The 22,300-nt window shown below is 40.6% G+C and overlaps 1 protein-coding gene across 6 annotated transcripts in view; it reads left to right on the top strand.

Annotated features, from left to right (window-relative positions):
• Nucleotides 1-22,300, top strand: part of RNF144B (ring finger protein 144B) — a 149,084-nt gene that overhangs the window by 121,008 nt on the left and 5,776 nt on the right. For all 6 annotated transcript variants that reach the window (XM_054698335.1, XM_054698333.1, XM_054698336.1 and 3 more), the window contains exons 4-6: nucleotides 8,707-8,767; nucleotides 17,083-17,287; nucleotides 19,515-19,659. In XM_054698335.1, the coding sequence (XP_054554310.1) occupies nucleotides 8,707-8,767; nucleotides 17,083-17,287; nucleotides 19,515-19,659 (411 nt within the window). The remainder of the gene's footprint in view (nucleotides 1-8,706; nucleotides 8,768-17,082; nucleotides 17,288-19,514; nucleotides 19,660-22,300) is intronic.

Below are 22,300 nucleotides of genomic sequence, written 5' to 3' on the forward strand. Positions count from 1 at the left end.
TGCTGGGAGCCAGGGAAAAGTCAAACTTTCCTCCTTTGCATCATCTGGTTCTTTCAGCTGTTGCTCTGCAGGGCCCTTTCAATGTACTTGATCCAGGGATCTTGTCCAATATGGAATTATGAAAGGCGGGACACAGATTGTTTGTTCTAACAGCAGTACTTCAGGCAAGGCCTGTGCTTGGAGTTAGCCTTGTTAAAGAGGCCATGGTGAGTAATGTGAGCAGTTCCTTTGCAGCGTTCGGGAAAGTCGTGTACGGTCACTGACCGGGAGAACCTGCACAATTTGTCTGGAACGTGTAAGCTTTGAGTGGCAAGCATATAACTGGTTTGAGTAGCAACAACCATTACACGGCTGGAGAAATTCAACTTCCTCCCACTACCAGCTGGCCGTGCGGGCCCTGGAGCAGCATCTTACCCTCAATCCTCCTTCTAAACCCCAGGACACAGGAAAGACCAGCCTGCCTGTTCTGCTAGTGCCACAGCACCAGAGGAAGGAGGGGGTGTGGCTGCTCTTGCCAGGAATGGGGGTTCCAGAGTTTATACGGGAAAAGGGTTTGGGGTGGGGCACCCTGGAGGAGTAGGACAGAGGGGTGGGGGGATGGAGTGTCAGAAATTTGAAGCTGCATTTGCAGAAGAAGCAAAGTTTTTACTCATTGCATGTTTATTTACGGTGGCATTGGCAGAGGTGCTGGAATTACCAATATCCACGTTTCCCCCTTATAGCCTGTTGGCACTGCCTCCTCTTGCCATTTCTTGAACTTTTTCTTCCCATTTTTTGCACTGCAAAAGCTGGGGCAGAGGAGAGCTGACGTTGTCCAGGCAAGTAACTGTGACCTTGCCACTCTGGCGAAGGGTCTGAATGGGAAGGTACTGTGTGTTTCTATAATCATTTTTGGCTGCAACATGTGTTGGCTGGAGAAATGTAAAACTTTGGGGAAAAGTTTTCTCCTGCAGTTTTAACATGAAGGATATAGACTGTGCCACACACCAGACTCTCTAGATATGTTTGAGGTTCCCAGATGAGTTCTATTTTATCACATAGGTCAATTATGTTTTAAAACTGTATAAGTGGAAAATAATGTTTCTAAGCTGCTTATCAACTAAAGGCAAATCTAGGAAAACTAAGCAGCCCTGGGTTGAAAGTGTTCCATGGACAAAGAACACACAGCAGCCGAGGAAGAAAGGCAGGGGTGAGGTGGGAGGATATACTGAGGTTTCTGCAGATAGGTGTGCAGAACAGTAAAAGTAGCCCCTTTTGGGGGAACAATGGAGAAGTTTCTAGGCACTGGATTCGAGGCCTTCCCCTCTCTTTCACTTTGCATGTGGCTCCTGCCTTCTGGATCTCAGACAGGGTTTAATAGCTAGCATGGAAATAAGAAGACGTGAGTTTGGCTCAAGTGTGAACTCAGGGGCACACGCCATTTCCATTTTCTCCTCTTATTTTCTCAGTTGAAACAGGAAACATTCTTAGTTTCGGTGCTGGTGTGGTAGGACACTTAGCCATAGACTAGTCGTGTTTCTCTTGCCTGTATTTTTGCAAGTCATGGCACCCCCAAAATTGCCCAAACCTTGGCATGGGTCATGCAACTAGTCGTCAATTCCATCTCCAGATATACTGACCTATTCTGGTCTTTGGCCTGTAAAAGCAACTATAGCAGAAGGAGGATTTAAAGGAACAACACTAAGTTAAGTCTGGACTTTTCCCCCTTCGCTCCTGCTTTCCAGACTCTGGTAGTACTTATAGGCCCCAGCTTCTTCATCTTAACCACTTCATTTTCCTAAGTAAAAGACAGTACATATTCTGTTGGTGGAAGTGCAAACTGGTCCAACCACTATGGAGAGTTGTGTGGAGATTTCTTTTTCTTTTTTTTTTTTTTTTTATTTTATAGTGGCATGTTTTATTTATTTATTTTATTTGTTTGTTTATTTTGTTTATACATGCACTGGGTACAGTCAGAAGCGCGGGAGGGTGAGAGAATTCACCAGAGCCAGAGCGGGGAGCAGAGCAGGCAGAAGGACCGAAGTACACTGCTGAGGGGAGCAGCGGGAGTCAGGAGAGGTCTGCGCACCATGTGGGACCCTCCTCCGGTGGCTGGGGAGCAGCCGGGGATCGAACCGGTGCCGCAGAGGCTGTGGGCAGCTTCGCAACCCAGCGCTTAACCGCTGTGCCACCGGGGAGGCCCTGTGTGGAGATTTCTTGACCTACTAAACATAGAGCTGCCATATGACCCAGCAATTCCACTCCTAGGTATTTACCCAGAGGACACAGAAACATCAATTCCAAAGAGCACCTGCACCCCTATGTTTAACGCAGCACTGTTTACAGTAGCTAAGCTTTGGAAACAACCCAAATGCCCAAAATAGATGACTGGATCAAGAAGATGTGGTCCATATACACCATGGAATATTACTCAGCATTCAAAAAAGATAAACACATGCAATTTGCAGCAACATGGTTGGCGCTGGAAGGAATCATGCTCAGCAAAATAAGCCAGAAAGAAAAAGAAAAATACTGGATGGTCTCACTCATAGCAGGAATCTAGAAAACTTGAATAAGGGACCAGGAAAAAGAATAACTATAAGAAAGAAAATATCAAAATCAACAAATAACTATGAAAAAGAGACACCCTATGGGGGGTGGGGGGCGGGGAAAGGAGGGCTTGGGGTAAAAATAAGGGGGTTGTAATTGTATGGGGAATATAAAAATAAAATTTAAATTAAAAAAAGTGCATATTGTGTTTATTGATATTTTGAGAACACACACAACTTTTCAACATAGATGCTTCTCTGGTAAATAACTCGGCTGTCTGCCCCGTCCCCCGACCCCTTGCTTTATTCCTTTGGTTGTTGTAAGGCTAATGTCAATGTGGGTGGTAATGCTGGTTCAGATGCTGTGATCACAGTTAATAATGGCATAGAAGGGGCTACCTCACTTGTCAGTCCTTCTCAATCACAGATGCTAGATGCATTCAGCGAGCATAATGGTGTTAATGTTTATTTATAGTCCCTGAATATATATTGAGGAGCTTAGGAAAAAAGACAGGGGTGGGGTGGGAGGATGTACTGAGGTTTCTGCAGATAGGTGTATATTCAGGGACTATATATATATATATATATATATATATATATATCAGGGACTATACTATGAGTATAAAATATGCCACTTATTGGTGTATTCTGAATTCCCTGTGTATACTCTACTGTAGGTGGAGTGAAGTTAAAGTGGAGATTATCAGCAGAGTAGCAACTGGGTATTTTTATCATGTGCCCCTCAGGATCATTTTTAATAGAAGAAAAGTGATTATAGGTAATTTGTAGCTCTTTATTATTATTGTTTTGATATTATTCTTGTTCTATTAAAATGTAACTGAATTTATTCACTATTTGAATTTAATTAATTTTTCTCTTTGGAAAGAATTTTTAGGATGAGGAGGAGGAGGAACAGTCATTTTTCATGCTTGAATAGGAGAGAGAAATTTCTTTTTAACACATAAATTAGCACAAATTAAAAAAAAGTCAAAATACCTTTTAATCAAGTTAAGGATTTTTTTTTTAGCATTTGATCTAAGGGAAGAGGTCTCTTGGTAGTTGAGATGCTATTTGAAGGCCTTTGTTTCTTACTACTTGAATATGGATCTGGCTAGTTATGGATTAGAACCAAATGAAAGAATATGTATTGGTAGTTCATACCAATTAAAATAAAGGAAAGAGGGAGAACAAACACTTTTTAAAGAAATAATAGAATTTTAATTAACAAGTACAGAATGAAGGAAGGAAATCGATGGCTAGGCAATACAACATTAATAATTATTGTAGGCAAGAATTATCAATAGAGGCAAGACCTCCTGGTGCCCTAGGGATTAAGTCTCAGTGCTGTCACCTCTGCGGCCTGAATTTGATTCCTGGCCAGGGAGCCTAACCCACATATGGCACAGCAGACCTTTCCTTTCTCGCCCGCTGCTCCCCTTAGCAGTGGATTTCAGTAAATCTGCCTGTTCTTCCCATTTTGTCTCTGATGAATCCTCTCATCCCTCATCCACCGCACCTCTGGCCTATACCCAGTTCTTCTATGCAAAAATAAATAAATATATCTTTTTTTTAAAAAAAGAATTATCAATAGATTCAAAGATGAATGGGCAAAGGGTATGATGAGAAACAGGATACTTGGTGAATCTCAAAACATCTCCCTTCAATATATTTGTTGATTACAAAGGATGAGACATCTTGCGGACACCACTTTCACTAAGTTAACAAGTTATCATCACCAGTAATGATAACAAGTTATCATCACCAGTTAACAAGTTATCATCACCAGCAAGTTATCATCACCTTCACTAAGTTAACAAGTTATCATCACCAGTAATAACAAGTTATCATCACCAGTATCATCACAAGTTATCATCACCATTAAGTTAACCAGTTATCATCACCACCTTCACTAAGTTAACAAGTTATCATCACCAGTACATGTCCTCATGTACCTCCCGATGGCCCAGTATCACTTCTATGATTTTCTTGCCTCAAATGCTCAACCTCAATGTAATCATGAGAAAGGCTCAGACAAGCTGAAATTGGAGAACTTTGTACAAAATAACTTACCTGGACTCTTCCAGTATGTCAAGGTCACGAAAGCAAAGACAACGAGGAACTCCACAGAGTAAATGCATGGTGGGATCCTGAACTGGACCTTGGGCTGAAAAAAAGAAAGACATTAGTGGGATAGTTTGTGAATTTTTTTAAATTTAATTTTTTAAATTTTTGCATAGAAGAACTGGGGTGTAGGCCAGAGGTGCAGGGGGGTGAGAGGATTCACCAGAGACAGAGTGGGGAGAAGAACAGGTGAATTTGAATTTACTGAAATACACTGCTGAGGGGAGCAGCAGATGAGACAGGAGAGGTCTGCTGTGCCGTATGTGGTTAGTTCTCTGGCCGGGGGATCGAACTCATGCCGTAGTGGTAATAGCCCTAAGTCCTGACCCCTGGCCACCAGGGAGGCCCAGTTTTGGAAATTTGAAGAAAGCCTGCAAAAGTTTATTACTGTGTATCAGTGTGAATTTCATTATTTTATTAATTAACTACTATTATATAAGGTGTTAACATTACATAATGTTAACTGGGAGAATGGCAGTTAAGAACTACTATTTTTGCAACTTTTTATATGTCTAAAATTACTTCAAATCAAAATGTTAGAAAGTGATGTCCTGGTATTGTAACAGGGTGGTCCCCAGGAAAGGGGGAAGTTCCCTGCTACAGTATGATTTTATATGTTTAGGAATTCCTTTGTTAGCAGGAAGAGGATAGTTGTATATCAGAAGATTCCTCTTTATAATCACTCTTACTATTCACTAGGATTTTCAGTCTCGCATTCATTGTCAGAATTCTTGTGACTATTGTCCCTAAAAAAAGGAAGTATCCCTTTACCTGTCATCTGGTGACATCCTAACACATTTATTTCAATATTAGGATTGTAAAATAACAATAGCAACTGAGCTTCAAATGGCAATGGAAATGGGAAGTTAGTGCTTTGGGTCATTTTTTTTTTTTTTTTGATTGTGCCCAGCTTTCTCTCAACTGGAGCTAAAAGTAAAATAGAAACATTTCAGGGGATTAGTTCTAATTTGTGAAATCCAAGAAATGATGAAATTTAAGGAATAGATTTTTAAAATTTTACCTGTGTGCTTTCTGAGTAATTTATTTTTTTATTTAATATATTTTATTTTATATAATTCTTACATCAGTTTTCATTTTTGCACAATGCATGCATTTTCATTTTGGTTGTATTCCCCATACAATTCCTACCCCCCTTATTTTGACCCTAATCTCTCTTCCCCTCCTGCCCCTCCATAGTGTATCTCTGGTTTATAGTTGCTTGTTGATTTTGATTTTTTCTTTATTATAAATAGTCTTTTTCCTGGTCCCTTATTTAGGTTGTCTAGATTCTTGCTATAAGTGAGACCATCCAGTATTTTTCTTTTTCTTTCTGGCTTATTTCGCTGAGCATGATCCCTTCCACCTCCATCCATGTTGCTGCAAATTGCATGTGTTTATCTTTTTTGATTGCTGAATAATATTCCATGGTGTATATGGACCACATCTTCTTGATCCAGTCATCTATTTTTGGGCATTTGGGTTGTTTCCAAAGCTTAGCTATTGTAAACAGTGCTGCTATCAACATAGGGGTGCAGATGCTCTTTGGAATTGATGTTTCTGTGTCCTTTGGGTAAATACCTAGAAGTGGAATTGCTGGATCATATGGAAGCTCTATGAGTAATTTAAATTCATTGAAAGCAACTTCTGTATGTCCTTCCTTATTTGAATCTCCAGTTTCCAGTGAGTGTTTTCCCAGAAAAGACTGTAAAGGATGATATATGGAGAAGGATGCAAGGCTGAGTAGCTAGAAATTATCTTTATTCCAAAAGGATAAAGTAGAGTGAGAAAGGAAACATTTTGTGATTACTGCATTTCTGTAAAAAAATGGGTTTATCTTATTAACGCTCAATTTTATACAAACCTTTGATCCATAATATAGTAAATAAGAGAGTCATGGCAGAGTAAGAAATGAAAAAAGAGATCAGAGGCTTCTATTGGCAGTACTATGTACTCTGATAAAATTTATCTTATTAATGTGAATTGAAACACTCATCTCTACTGTTGTTGACCTATTACTTTCACTTTCTCATTAGCATTTCATCATTATCCGAAATACAGTCTCCACTTTGCTTTGTCTACCATAACCTATATTTGACTTAGCTGTTACATAAATTGGTTAACACTGAAAAAAATAAAAAAAAATGTTTAGGGGTTGACTTTGAAGGCTTCGAATAAGGTCTTTATTAGTCCCAAAGCTATTTTAAATGGAGGTGGGTGTTACAGGAGTGTCCCACAGAATCAAAGACCTCAAATAGCTGGGGAGGTTTTAAGAATAGATTTATAGCATGCTACTGAGACCAGATGTTGTCATCCCAGGAATCAAGGTAGTAATAGATTATTTGCCCTCTACCTACTGTGAAGCAGTAACAAAGTCAGGAATTGAGTTTAACGCCTAATTCCTTAATCCCTTACCTCCACCTTCTGTCTCCAAATTTGCATTTTTATTGGGACACCTTTGTCTTCCAGGAAAGACAAGTGAATATAACAGATGAGACAAAGCTGGCTTTCAGTATAGTAAAAGTCTCACCTACTTTAAAAAAATTATGATAAAATGCCCACAACATAAAGTTAAGCACAATTTTTTTCAGTGATTATGAAGGAGTCTTTATTTAAGGTGCCAGATGAAAATGCAACATTTTGCTCCCAGCTGGAGAAAAAGATCATCATATTAAATTAAATTCATGTTTTACCAAACTTGACTTGGAATGGAGAAAACTGAACTGCCTGTTTTATGATCTTTCCCCTGCATTTTAGCTAACTTAGTTTAATTCATTTGAAAATAAACACTGGATTTTTTTGGTGGGGGGGAATTTGATTTTGAATACCTTTTAAAATGTGGTATAATTTTTGTACCATTTTTGCTGCATTATTTTAGTTTGGTTTTCTCAAAGCAGACCTCTCCGTTAGTTGCCACAACATCTACTTAAACACATTTTATACTAAATTCATGTAATGCTTTAGTGTTAGAATTGGCGAGGCTAATACTGTGTGTCCTGTATCAATTTTCTGGAGGCCTGGGACCCTAATATCACTTCCTTTAATTTTCTCAGTTATAAATCTTTTAAGCAATGTCAGTATACTGACATGTTGACGTCAATGGAGTTATTTTTAGAATGCCAGTTTAAGACCAGTTTTTCCTGCATCTGTCTTTGAAATGCAATTTAAAAATGATTAATCTGAAATGTCATTTGGTTAGATATGAATCACTGTTTTTTTACCGGTAAGACTTTGGATCCAATTGCCATCTGAAATGGAAAAAGGAGGTGAACCACAGAAAATATCTTAAATTTTTCTTTTCTAGCTATGGGTGGCAAGGCATGATAATCAAGGGCCCTAGGAGGTGTTTTTTGTCAGAAGACAGGATTTATCCATTGCTTCAAGGGTACTAGTCCGTAGGTGACCTAGACGTTTTCCTAATTCCCAAGACACTATTTGCCTGACCCTGGTTTTTAAGGATACTAGAGCTAGAACTATAATCTTTAAAAAATTTCTTAAAGTAATACAGGAGAAGGGGGCCTCCCTGGTGGCACAAGGGTTTAAGATGCAACCTATGAAGCTATCCGCAGCCACGGCAGCACGAGTTCAATCCCTAGCCGGCCAGGGAGCTACCCACATGGCGCAGCAGACCTCTCCTGATTTGCCCGCTGCTCCCCTCAGCAGTGTATTTCAGTAGATCTGCCTGTTCTGTTCCCCACTCTGCCTCTCACCCGCCACATCTCTGGCCTGAACCCCAGTTCTTGTATGCATAAATAAATAACTCTTTAAAAAAAAGGAATACAGGAGAAAATAGAAAGGAGCATCTTTCCTATAAGTATGCAAATAATTTGGGAAGTACCAACACAGGTTGTGTGGATGCTAATGTAAGTTGGAAGGGGCTCCCTGCATGCTGTAGCAGTTGCTCGGCATGATTTGGGAATTATAAGTGTTACTACATGAACAGGGTGGAGAAAAAAGTTTGCAAACAACTGGTATAGAGAAGACATAACCCAATAAGAAGCAGAGTACTGGGGTGTCTATGATGACTAAAATCTCATCTTTCTATTGTCTTTGATTTCAGATTGCCTGTTTGGTGCCTGTGGATCAGTTTCAGCTTTATCAGCGGTTAAAATTTGAACGAGGTATGCACTCACCTTTTTATCTTGATGGTGAATAGAGTTTTACAGGTGTCATCTTTACAGAAACCTGCATGGACTGTTAAGGCAGTTGTGGGCTGTTAAAGAAGCCACACAGAAAGGGGAGAAGAGTAACTGCAACCTGAGACTTGAACTTTCTCAACTGCAGCCAGAAAAAAATGCAGACTAGCAGGAAGTAGAAGTTTGCTTATCTTGGTCTGCATTGTTAATTTGACTTGTGATAGAAGTTCTACAAAAGTTGGGTAGTTTCATAAAAACAGCATTACCAATAAAGCGACCCTCAAAATTAATATTTTTTAAAGATTTATCTATTTATGCATGTAAGAACTGGGGTACAGGCCAGAGATGGGGGTGTGAAAGGATTCACCAGAGACAGAGTGGGGAACAGAACAGGCAAATCTGCTGAAATAAACTGCTGAGGGGAGCAGCGGGCGAGACAGGAGAGGTCTGCTGCGCCATGTGGGTAGCTCCCTGACCAGGGATTGAACTCGTGCTGCAGCAGGTGCGGTAGCTTCATAGGTTGCATCTTAACACCTTGTGCCACCTGGGAGGCCCTCAAAATGAATCTCAACACCACTTTCCCCACTCCTGAAGATCACTTTAAAACATTAATCAGTGTAAGCAGTTTTTACTGCTCCTCATAATAGGCATCATCTTTTCTTTTGATCCCACTTTTGTAACTATAGTGATGGCTGAGTATATTATCTTCATGTGATTTACTATGTATCAGACTAATTTTCTTTCTGATTTTGGATGGGGTGATTTATCTAGCTTTCAGTACTTACACTTTGAAGGCAGTATTTCTACTGCCTTTTTTCTGTAGTAATTTTTTCACTCCTCTCGATACTGATCTTTCTGAGGAGTCATTTCTCTCTTGTCACACTGTAATATGTTCTTGAACTAGATGGTTTATTTTTCTGTATCTGAGAAGTAGGAGAAAGATTGTTCCTTAGAAAGCATCGGACTGATGTGGTATCACTGAGTTTATAAAATAAGCTAGCATAAGCATCGATTTCTGATTGCTAACTTTTTAATCTGGATTAATACAGTCTAGAGTTAAGGGGAAGGGAAAAAGCAAACATTTAACAACCAGTATCAATAAGTTTGGTAAACACAATTACCTTTGTCGCATTTAAATTTTGTAAGGGCAGGACTGGTCACGGTGCAGGTTTTCTGATCCCATGCAGACCGGGTAAAGGAGGAGTCAGGGTCCTCAGTGGCTTTTGCAGGTCTTTAATTTAGATTTACCAGGCACATGGCAGGTAGGGGCGCTGGGAGGCCGGGAGGCTGGCAGGCCTCCCAGCCCCCAGCAAGTCTTCACTCTATCTGGGCTCTCTGGCGTTCGTTCTGCTGCTTCTCGGCTTCTGCTTCGGCTGCTGCTGCTGCTTTCTCTGCTTCGGCTTCTGCTGGCGTCCCCGTGACGCCGCCCTTAAAAAGCACAGTCTTAGCCCAGGTGAATCCCATCTACCTATGCCCACACCCTACTCCAGGTGCCCGCCATCAGGCATGCATTCAGGACAAGATCCATCATCTATCCTGATGGCGGAAGGGCAGAAAAGCCTGACATTTACCCTACAAATTTGCAACAGGGGCCTCTCTGGTGGTGCAGCGGGTTGAGCGCCGCACTGTGCAGCTGTCCACAACCTTTGTGGCTCGGGTTCGATTCCCGGCCAGCCCGGGAGGAACCCACATGGCGTGGCAGACCTCTCCTGCCTCGCCCACTGCTCTCAGCAGTGTCTTCAGCATGTCTGTCTGTTCTGCTCCCCACTCTGTCTCTGGTGAATTCTCTCACCCTCCCGCACCTCTGACCTGTACCCGAGTTCTTGTATAAATAAATAAAAAAATCTTAAAAAAAAAAAAAAATTTGCAAAAGCCCTCACAGGTAATCCTTACATAAAGAAGGAAAGCCATGTAGAGCATGAATACAAAATGAGTAGGAACAATTTAGCCATTTACAGAATTGCATTTGCAACCTAGGACCAAGATCTGGCTCAGTCTCATAAGCTTATTTTTTTTCAGTAAACCCAAGCAAATTAACCTCTTGTGAGCATATTTAAAATTTTAAGACTGATATGTTAAGGTGGAACTGACTGAAAGATTTTTAGACTAGATTACTTGTATGTCATATTACTGATAAATATATGCTGTGTAGGAAGATGCAGATAGAAGGCTAGGAAATAAAATGTTGTACCTGGACTCAGAAACAGCAGAGTCAGATTAATTTTAGGTTTAAGGGCAGATGCATCTTTCCTGTGTTGATTCTTAGTTAATGAGAGAAATTCAATGACAGGATAGTATATGACCTCTCCATAATCTCTGTGGGCTGATTAGGTTTATTATAATTATCAGGAGCTGCTTTATTGATGTCATAATGTTGTCAAACATCTGTGCCTTACTCCCCCATTTTATCTGAATATCCTTTCACTATCAAAATAAATTATTATTGGACATAAACATTCCAAGTGCTCACCCCAAGGATGAATGTGCCATGATTTGGGGGTTTTTATTTGAAGAAAGTCAAAGGAGTTCGGTTGACTTCTGGAATGAAGAGAGCTGTCAATCTCACCAGCCCTAGTCAGTAACCAGGGGGTTCAGCCCATTTACAGAGCTGTCTTGTCCTGGATATAACTCTTCATGTTTCTTTATTCCTTCTTCATTGTTTATATTTTATTATTCAATTCAGCAGTTTTTACTACTATAAAATATTGAAGTTAAATACTTAAATCTGGTTCAACCTTCATTTTATAAACAGTAAATCAAGGGCAAGACATTTTGATCTTAAGTGACTAAGGAGGGCAATTTCTAATCACATAATTCATCACTGTCATCCATTATAAAAAATTATTGTTGGAAGTAAAAGTTTATGTTAATACAGTGCTACATAGTGGAGTTTACTTGATTGGGATAACCTTTGTCTGAATTGTATACCTCATTTTTAGGTAATAGACTTCAAATCCACCTCAAACTTAAGATACACCAACTTGGTGAATTTGAGGCCTAGTCCAGGAACATAATTTTATGTGGAACTGTTAAGAAGCAGATCTTTTTTTTTAAAGATTTATTTATTTTTGTATAAGAACCGGGGTACAGGCCAGATGCACGGGAGGGTGAGAGGATTCATCAGAGACAGAGCAGGGAACTGAACAGACAGACTGATGAAACACATTGCTGAGGGGAGCAGCAGGCGAGACAGGAGAGGTCTGCCGCGCCATGTGGGATTCTCACCAGCCGGCCAGGGATTGAACCCGCGCTGCAGAGGCTGCAGACAGCTTCACAGAGTTGTGCTTAAGTGCCTGCGCCATCAGGGAGGCCCAAGAAGCAGATCTTGAGATTCATTAAATACTAATGTTATGAGTGGATTAAAGCAACCAACTGGCAGAAAATAAACTCATTGACTGGACTCTGAGATAGAATTGTAGAGATTGTTGTTGTCTGAAAAAATGTAGAATCATTGTGGCAACTCTGTGTCTTATTTATAAGATTTACATAAATAACCAAAAAACATAGATCAGAAAAACACAGCAAAAATAATTCTTAGACTTAGTGAAAAGTAGATTGGTTACCAGTGGGAATGGTGGGGAGGGAGCAGGGGGTAGAGGAAAAAAGAATGGGCAGGAATTTGGTGGGTGAATGAAGCACTTGCACACATGAAGGGGCACAAATTTAACCCCAAAGTTATCCAGACATGTAAATGCTGATGGATTAAGAAGAAAGAAAAGAGAAAAATTAAAGTTTTTTCTAATTCTTGCTGCTTACTAATCTTTTCTCAGTTTGTCATCCAGTGTTTTAATTCTCCCCTGTTTTATGTCACAGATATGATTAGTTTGCCTTAATTGACTTTGCTGTCATCTAAGTCTTTGTGAGGGAGAAATCTTTTGCATAGTATTGGACCCAAATCATCACTGTTTACACAAAGCAGAGAAATGCCATTTGGCATTGATTGGTTATTCTATGAATCCACTTTCCATCCATCTGTAACTTTTCCATTGGCTGCCCCAGTGTTTGTGGCTTTTTCTTTCTGTGTCAGCCTGCCAATGTTAACAAAGAAAAGGGAATACCACGCTTGGCTTGTGTTAGTGATTATTGCTTTTCTTTCTACTGGTTCTCAAAGCCCATGCCTGATGATTAATGTTAGACTTTTGCTGGTTTTCTAGAATCTACTGGTTCATTTGAAAATTGGGTTAAGATGATCCATCTTTGGTCCTTAAGCGCATTTCCTACTTTCTTGTGGCCCATATTTTACTTGCAATAACTGTAAGTGTCTTGGTAGGTTCATGTGCTTGTACTTGGATATTTGTGTTATTCATAATCACAGTGCTTAGAAACTGTTATAATTGGTTGAAGTGCCATCCGCGTGCCAAGTGTTTTCCTCCATAAAAAGTGAAGCAAAATAGGAATGTGTTGTCCTGTTGTCTGTGAACCCTACGGCACTCAGCCTCCTTGTTGAAAATTTTGAGTTTTGACAGGGATGGCACAATTCCTCGAAGTTCATCCATCCCTCTTAAATTGTTCTTGAAGAAATTCTCCCAATCTGTCTTTGTATTTGATTGGATTATTAAGGTTTTAATATCACCAGAGCTCCTGTGTAGATATTTGGTTTCTTTTAGCGGCTTTTTGTTTGTTTGTTTTGTTCAGACTGGGTGATACTTGATGATCTTGTTGTCAATTCAGTTTTATTTTTTAACACTTCCCATCTCTTATTAGTCATCTTCCTTGTCATAGTTTCTGATCACAAGTCCATTTTTACCGTGTTTGTGTGCATGTGTGCGTGTGTGTGTGTGTGTTTTCTTTCAGAGCCTGCTTTTTCTAGTGTTTTGTGGTAAATGGATGACTAAGTCTAGGGTTTCCTTTCTAAGCTGTTCTGTGCTTTGGGATGATAACACTTTCTTCTCAATGTTACATTTCCTCTACCTGACTATCCAATTCTTCCTTGTTGACGAGTCTTAAATCTAAAATAGCACCCTTGAAATGTTTCAGCCTTCCTCTAAAAAATTAAACTATCTGCAAAGAAAGACATTGATCAGCAGGTCAGGTAAGATTTCTCGAGAGGTGCAATGTTAAGTACTTGCTTCTTTCTGTGTGTTTATCCTTCCCTATAAATGGGGATAGTAGTGGTGGGATGATTATCTTAGGGCTGTTGTAAAGAGTTAATAAGTTCATATTGTGTATCTGTGGCCCTTGAAAGCAGACCTTAGATTGAAGGCACTCAGGAGGGAAGGCACAGAGAGGGAGAGTGGAGAGCAGACGAGAGGAGAGTGTGGTGGAGTATGATAGAGGACTGTGGGCACTTTGGTGGTGGGGTAACTATGGTGACCACACCTAAGGGGAGAAATCCTATGCTGTGAAAAAATAAACAAGAATGTTTAAAAATATTTTAAACAATCATGTGTCTGTCACAGTGTACATTCAATGAGTTATTGTCATCATCACTGAACCTATACCAATAATCTTCCCTTCCCCCTACCCCTAGTTCTCCAAACTAAGAAAGTATCTTCTAGAAAGAAATCATTCCTTGACTGAATGTCTAGCACAATGTCACTTGTGTTTTCTTTTCATCTTAATCCACATCTTTTCAGCATGTTTCCATCCTTGTCCTAGATGCTAGGAAGTTGTATAGAAACTTGAGAATGCTAATTTCTTACACCATCTATCATGTCAGTGCTCTTCATCCAGCAAACTCTTACCCTAAGCTTGAATCTGCCTCGTAACCCCCTCCAAGGAGATCATGACTGCTGAGATGGAGCTTCAGTTGCTGCTTTAAAAAGTTCGGGGCCTCCCTGGTGGCCTAGGGGTTCCTTCCCAGTGCCAGCCAGGGAGCTAACCCACATATGGCACAGCAGACCTCTCCTGTCTCTCCAGCTGCTCCCCTCAGCAGTGTATTTTAGTAGATCTGCCTGTTCCGCTCCCCACTCTGTCTCTGGTGAATCCTCTCACCCACCCCCACCTCTGGCCTACACCCCAGTTCTACACAAAAGTAAATAAAGTCTGAAAAAAATTAAAGAGAAAAGGTTCTCATGGTGATATTGGAGATTCAAATCTATTTAATAACATGATTATGTTTTTGCATAGAAAATGATATTATAGGAATAAAACACACCTGATCCTATCATATACTCAATAACAACGAGTTATGCAAACTCCTAACTTTTGTATTAGACTGCTAGCTGTTTATGAGTTTGAAATACTATGTGTTTGCATCAACTCTCTTGTGAGCAAGTTATCTTGTGACCCAGAGGGCCCCTTCTGTTTGGGCATATTTACTGTAGTGGATGTTCATTCTGATCCGCTTGGTTTAATTGCATTTTAACTATCTGCAGAAGACCTTTGTTTTTTGAGATAACAGAAAGCAAATTAACTTTAGCCTGATTAAAAATGCCATGGGTCATAAAAGGTAAAACAGTTTAATTATCAACTGATAATTAAATTAATTTGGGTATGTGGTGTTTTCCACTAGCAAAAATCATGTGATGTCTTTTGGGGCACAACTCACAATGTAAAGGATAGCAGAAAAATCACTCATGTTATTTGAGAGAATACACAACAAAATAAAAAAACACCTGTGCATAGCTAGTGCTGAAAGTTCCAGACCAAGAGTTTTGATTCAGTTGTTGTAAAGCAAAATCAGCCCTTGGGTTCAGGTGGGGTTTTTGGGCTCATAGCAGGTTTTTTTTTTTTTAAAGAGTATTTCTATATCCCCCAAATTTTCAGAGTACAGAGCACAAAATAGTTTTAAATAGCATTTTTTCACTTGCATGATTTATATGGACAAGCAGTCATTTTTTTTTTTAAAGATTTATCTATTTATTTATACAAGCACTGGGTACAGTCAGAAGTGCAGGAGGGCGAGAGAATTCACCAGAACCAGAGTGGGGAGCAGCGGGCATGGCAGGAGAGGTCTGCCCGCCATGTGGGACCCTCACCAGCGGCCGGGGATTGAACCGGCCCTGCAGAGGCTGCGGGCAGCTTTGCAGGCCAGCGCTCAACCGCTGCACCACTGGGGAGGCCCTGGACAAGCAGAGTCTTAAGATCAAACAGCATGGGGCTTTACTTCAGCAATCAGCTTTAATTTTCACAAATTCCAGTTCATGTCTGTGAATTTGTGTGAATTTGTATAACTTCTATTCAAGTATGTCACAGTTAATCGCTTCTAAATCATGTTCATGTTAAAATGTTGGGAACATGTTAGTTTGGGACTGATTTATAGAGGACCCTGCTTTTTCTCTTTTTAAGAATTTCTGCACTTACCCCTCCTTAAAGCTATGTAAAGTTTTTATTGCTGCCCAAGTAGAAGAAATTAGTTGACTGCATTAATTCACTTTCTTCCAAGTTCGACTTCCAGAATAAAATGTGAAGGCTTAAAGCCACATCTTAAAATATTTTGGAGAACTGTGCCTTTTGTTTATCTACATAACTGTGTTCCTTAGGCCAAAAGTCATAGTAATGTAGTGTTTATTCTAAAGTGTCTTGTTAGCCCGGGGGGGGGGGCTCCACTTCCCCTCAAACTCTTCTTAGATCATTGTTGTGAAGGGTACTCTTGCCATTATTGTTGAACCAATTCCTGGTGCCCCTGCACAGTTCTTTTTCTTTCTTCCTAGTCTGGCTTCTGTGACCTACTCTTACTTGGGAACATAATGCAAGGTCATGCTCTTAATAGCATCTCAAATTATAGTAATTTAGAAAAATACCTAAAACTTCTTTAATCTCCATTGAGTTTGACTTGTAGCTGCTCTTCTAGGAGCGAGTCTGCAGGGCAGATGCCATGTTGGGCTTAGACGCCTTTCCAGTGTGTTCTAGTTAGACGTGCGGCTCTGTTGATAAACCCATGTTACTTTGTGGGAAGCTCTTCTCCAAGAGACTCCAGAAGGCCGTATACAAAATGGGGGAGTCACTTCTATTCTTTAGGAACATCTGAAAGTAAGGCTGGACAATCCCCATATAGGCTATACTTATTACTATAAGGAATTGATCTACAGATATTGCCTCTTATGCTTCTGTTATGTTGCTTCATTCACTTTCTAATAATTCAAGGGAGTGGGTGTTGGAGATCAATGGGCCAAAATAGCAACAAAAAAAGGAAATCTATGATTCATAGATCCTCAGAAGCCAGGAAAGACCCTCAGCAGTGTATTTCAGTGGATCCGCCTGTTTTGCTCCCCACTCTGTCTCTTGTGAATCCTCTCACCCCATGCTACACCCCAGTTCTTGTATGCATAAATAAATAATAATAAATGTTTTTTTTGGAGCCTCAAGTCTGAATGCATGACATATAGACCATCGGTTTTTCTTTCTTTATTCTTTAGAAGTCCATCTGGACCCCTACCGAACATGGTGTCCCGTTGCTGACTGTCAGACTGTTTGCTCAGTTTCATCTGGGGACCCAGGACAGCCTGTGCTGGTGGAGTGTCCTTCTTGCCACCTGAAGTTCTGCTCATGTTGCAAGGATGCTTGGCATGCAGAAGTCTCCTGTAGAGATAACCAGCCTGTCGTCCTGCCAACAGAGCATGGGTAAGAGAGGAAACTTCAGGATTCCTCATTTTTCTTATAAATCCTAAATATGTTGTCTGGAGAAGGAATTACTTTTTGGTGGCAGTTAAGAGATTATAACCTTGAAGAACTTTCCTGAGGAGTGCCCCTAAGCATTGGTAAGTTGTTGCCAAAGAGAACCAAAAGAACATTTCTAAAGGAATTTTAGTTATAGAGACCAGCAGAATCTTCTAGATAATGCTGAAGTTGGTACAGAGAGGTACATGGTCCATTGAGTCTTAGTAGGAAGTCATGATTTGTCCACAGTCATTTGTTTAGGTTCCTTAACTGCCTATTATTAATAGACCTTGTTTTTGTAAAGATTTTTATTTATTTATGCATACAAGAGCTGGGATGTAGGCCAGAGGTGTGGGGGTGGGGTGGGGGTGAGAGGATTCACCAGAGACAGAGTGGGGAGCAGAACAGGCAGATCTATTGAAACACACTATTGAGGGGAGCAGCGGGCGAGACAGGAGAGGTCTGCTGTGCCATGTGGCCACCTCCCTGGCTGGGGGATTGAACTCATGCTGCAGTGGCTGCTGATAGCTTTATAGTACTGAGACTTATCCGCTTGTGCCACTAGGGAGACCCTAGACTTTGTTTTTAATGCTTGCAAAGTGGCGCAGAAATTATTTTCTATCCTGACTAAATTGCCATCTTGGAAGATGTGCCAATCATTTTGGACAGAACATAACAACAAAAATAACAGCCTTGCAGTGTCTAGGGTCCTAAATTCTTACATAAGCGAGAAAGGAGCTTACCTTTTAATGCTTTATACCCTGAAAAGATGGCTCTAAGTTGAAATTTTGTTAAGATGAGAAGCTATTAAATCCCTACCTGTTCCTATGGAGGGTTTTTATGGCAGTGACAGAGCCCAGAGTGAGAGACCTTTGTGTTAGATCCTTTGCTCTGCTTGAGGCTATGCTTTTCTGCACCAGCAAGAAGAGGAATACCAATGTTATGTCCAGTTGGCTGAATCACCCAGCCTGTCAGAGTGTGTAGAACCATTTTTCAGAACCAGCAATGCTACCTGGCTGTGACACTGGGCTTGAGTCTCCAACCAAACAAATCAACCGCCTGCACCACCAGGGGAGGCCCCTAAACAAATCAAGAGGGGAAAAAGACACAATGCACATGGCAGGCATAGTTCCTTATACCAAAAAAAAAAAATCTGTATTTTTACTGCCATTGCAAGAAGTGTGTTTTTGCCTGGGAGGAGAGAAGAATTAAGAGGAGAGAAGAATGAAGTTCTCACATTGTCTCTTGGTACCTGTGTGACCTCCTATAAGTCCCTTAGCTTCGATGAGTCTGTTTCCCTGTCTGGAAGAAAAGGGGAATTAAAATAGCAACGGTCATACTGCTAGATATGGTTATGGCGAGAACCTGTCATTGACAGCGCTCTGGATTTGAGGGGTGCTGGGTGCTGGTTTTGATGAACAGTAGCTATGACTCAGCTCACCCTTCCACCCACCCCAATTTGTTTCTTTTTTTCCATGCCCCTTTAAGCTGTCAGCCTGTGCTAATTCCTCTGCTTGGAGTAGGGCTTTTCAATAATATTGGTCATTTATTTTAAGTTATTGATCATTGAGTCCCCCTTCCACTTCCTCCACTATTTAATGAACAGGTCATTAGATTATCTACACTCCTTTAGATACTGGGCTACATTTTTCTGCTGTGTGTTAGACTTATTGCACTTTTTATTTAGACAGTGTGTGCTCAGGGAATGAAATATTAATTTGGCAAAATAATGAATTAAATTAGCCATGGAAAGTATAATTACATAGTTCACGCAAAGCCAAAGATAAATAGAGACTTTTTCGTTCTGAGTTATCTGAACCGTTTATAATCTGTGCCTCTCCTGCTTTTACCCCCATCCTTTTCCTTGGCAATGAATTAAGCACAGATAATGAAGAATTAACTACCTACCCCTCAGGAGCCCTGGGAATTCATTTGAAGAACATAAAGTTGAGCCTAGAAGGGCTCTGATTAATTATTTAATTAATGATATTCAGACCACTCTTCCCTTGTGGTTCAGAATATACAAAGAACACATTATCAACAACAAAAATCTAGTTTAAAAATGGGCAGAGGAACTGAATAGTCATTTCTCTAAGGAAGACATGAAAAGGTGCTCAACACCACTAATCATCATCAGGGAAATGGAAATCTGGAGCCCCATCCTATAATTTTGTCTCCATTTTGTTTCTAGCACCCTCTTTGGGACAGATGCAGAGGCCCCCATTAAGCAGTGTCCTGTTTGCCGGGTTTATATCGAGCGCAACGAAGGCTGTGCCCAGATGATGTGCAAGAACTGCAAGCACACATTTTGCTGGTACTGTCTCCAGAACCTGGATGTAAGTTCCATTTACAAGAGGCTTCAATGACCTTTCACCATAACAGTATGTGTTCAACAGTTAGCATCCTACAGATTTTCCTTTTAAAATAATGAGTCTATTTTTGTCCTGCAAGGACAAAATGATATTTACTTTTTTTAAATTAGACTTCCTATACCTGCTATTTTAGATATCTATAAAACCTCTATTAGATTACCTTAAGTGTGCATCTTAACTCTACAGGCAAGCTTTTTTTTTTTTCTTAAAGATGTGTTTGTTTAAGCATACAACAAGTGGGGTGTAGGCCAGAGGTGTGGGGGGGGTGAGAGGATTCACCAGAGACAGAGTGGGGAACAGATCAGGCAGATTGACCAAAGTACACTGCTGAGGGGAGCAGTGGGCGAGTCAGGAGAGGTTTGCTACGCCATGTGAGTTGCTCCCTGGCTGGGGATCGAACTTGTGCTGCAGCGGCTGGTGATAGCTTCATAGTGCTGAGATTTAACCCCTTGTGCCACCAGGAGTCCCCAAGAACCTTATTATCTAACCCCTGACCTGATGATCCAGTCTCAGGGCTAAGTTTCAGAGACATGAGGTCACACTTTAATACTTGCCTAATATTTATTGATTACATATACCTGTATGGTAACAAAATCTACCTCTGATAAAATGCAGCAAAATTCCTTCCTGTGTGTGATTTTGGGGGATAAGATGGCAATCTGCTTTATAGAAGATAAGGTTTCCTCTGAGGATTTTTTTTTTTTTTACTAAAGATTTATTTATTGATGCATATAAGAATTTGGGGTATAGGCCAGAGGTGTTGGTGGGGGTGGTGGTGAGAGGATTCACCAGAGACTCCTCTGAGAACATTATATTTATTTGATCCCCAATCTACGAAATGGACATTTTAGGTTCTAGAAGCTCAGCTATTCCAGTTGAAAGAACTATTTCATTCTTAAAAAATTCTATTTAGCATAACCCCTTGAATTACCATTATGTTTGATATTTGAAATCTGTCATAATTCCAAATGTGGGATTTTCGGAATCAGAATTTAACTGATTGGACACCCCTCATGCTTTGCAAATGAAAGAAATCTTGTTTGTTTTCCTTCAGGTTTTAACAGACTGTTAATTGGGTTCATATCCACAAGGACTCTAAGCCCATGAGGTTCTCTTTAGGAAGCAAGAATGTAAGGGAATAAATGTGTGCACCAGATCCCTGTATCCTTTGGCTACAATATATTTGGGGAATGGTGTTGCAAAGAACACACTATTCTGTCACTGTACTGTTCTGGTACATGTGATGAAATGGTACAGATGTGAAATGGCTGGATACACACACTTCAGATGTTGAAACTTCTTTGTTCTAGTCATTGTTTTTCTCGGTCATAGCCAGGGGCATTGGCTTGCTGGACCTGATGTTTTTCTCTAGACAAGTGTTTTATGTCATATGGTGGTGGTGATTGTTGTTTATAGGAAAGTTTTAGAGCATGGATCTAAGGGAAGGGTTTAAGTGCCCAACAGCCCAGCCTGAGACAGACAACAGACAGAGTTTCGAGTTTTGCTGGAGTTTTGAGTCTGTCTTTATCTTGGTTCTCGTCCCTACTGTTTCAGAGAAGATATTCTCAGTCCTCTGTTTTGGGCACCTCAGAACCTGTCCTCTTCAGTTATCTCTCCTCTCTCTGTGACATCAGCACACACTCTCCACTCTCTGAACATGTACGTGCATTTAACTGTGTCCCCCAAACAAGTAGCACTTTTCTCAAATCTCTGTCTTTCCCTTACTGCCATTCAACTTCTCCCCTTTCTTTAGAAGCTAAATTTCAAAACCCATAATCACTTCCATTTGTTGACACTTGAATAATTGCATTGTACTCAGCTTTCCTTACCTAGTTACGCTCTCACGGTGCTCTAACAAGACTTCTAGTGATTTCTTTTAGTTAAAATCCAATGGGTACTACAGTTCATATCTTACTTAGATTCCCTGATGCCTGTGACATCTTGGCCACCTCTGTTTCAGTGGTACCATCTCTTCTGCTTTCCTTTTTATGTTTCTAGCCACTTCCCTGTTCCTTCCAGGCTCTTCCATGACTCATTCTTAGATGTTCAATAGTCTCTTGACTTCTCAATCTACATTCTCTTCCTGAATAATCTTCTCTGCTTCTGTGGATTGTTGTGTGCCCTGTGCACTGACTCACAAGTCTTGATTCTTTTATAAAAAAGGATTCATTTATTTATGCATACAAGAACTGGGGTACAGGCCAGAGGTGTGGGGAGTGAAAGGACTCACCAGAGACAGAGCCAGGAACAGAACAGGCAGACTGACTGAAATACACTGCTGAGGGGAGCAGCTGTTGAGTCCGGAGAGGTCTGCTGTGCCCTGTGGGTAGCTCCCTGGCTGGCCGGGGATCGAACTTGTGCTGCAGTGGCTGCAGATAGCTTCACAGTGCTGTGCTTAACCCCTTGAGCCACCAGGGAGGACCCCCCAAGTCTTGATTCTAAACTCCAGATCTGTGTAACCAGTTGCCTTTTGAACAGGGTGGCTTGAATATCTAAGGTGTCACTCAAATTCAATTTGTCCAAACTGAGGTCATCATCTGACAAAAACCTCCATGTTGTCATTTCTCTCGACAGTCACAGCCTTTCCCCCAGTGACTTCCTCCTC

This window comes from Talpa occidentalis, unplaced genomic scaffold, assembly GCF_014898055.3.
Source record: "Talpa occidentalis isolate TD23 unplaced genomic scaffold, MPIMG_talOcc4v2.1 talOcc4.2, whole genome shotgun sequence".
Taxonomy (NCBI): Eukaryota; Metazoa; Chordata; class Mammalia; order Eulipotyphla; family Talpidae; genus Talpa; species Talpa occidentalis.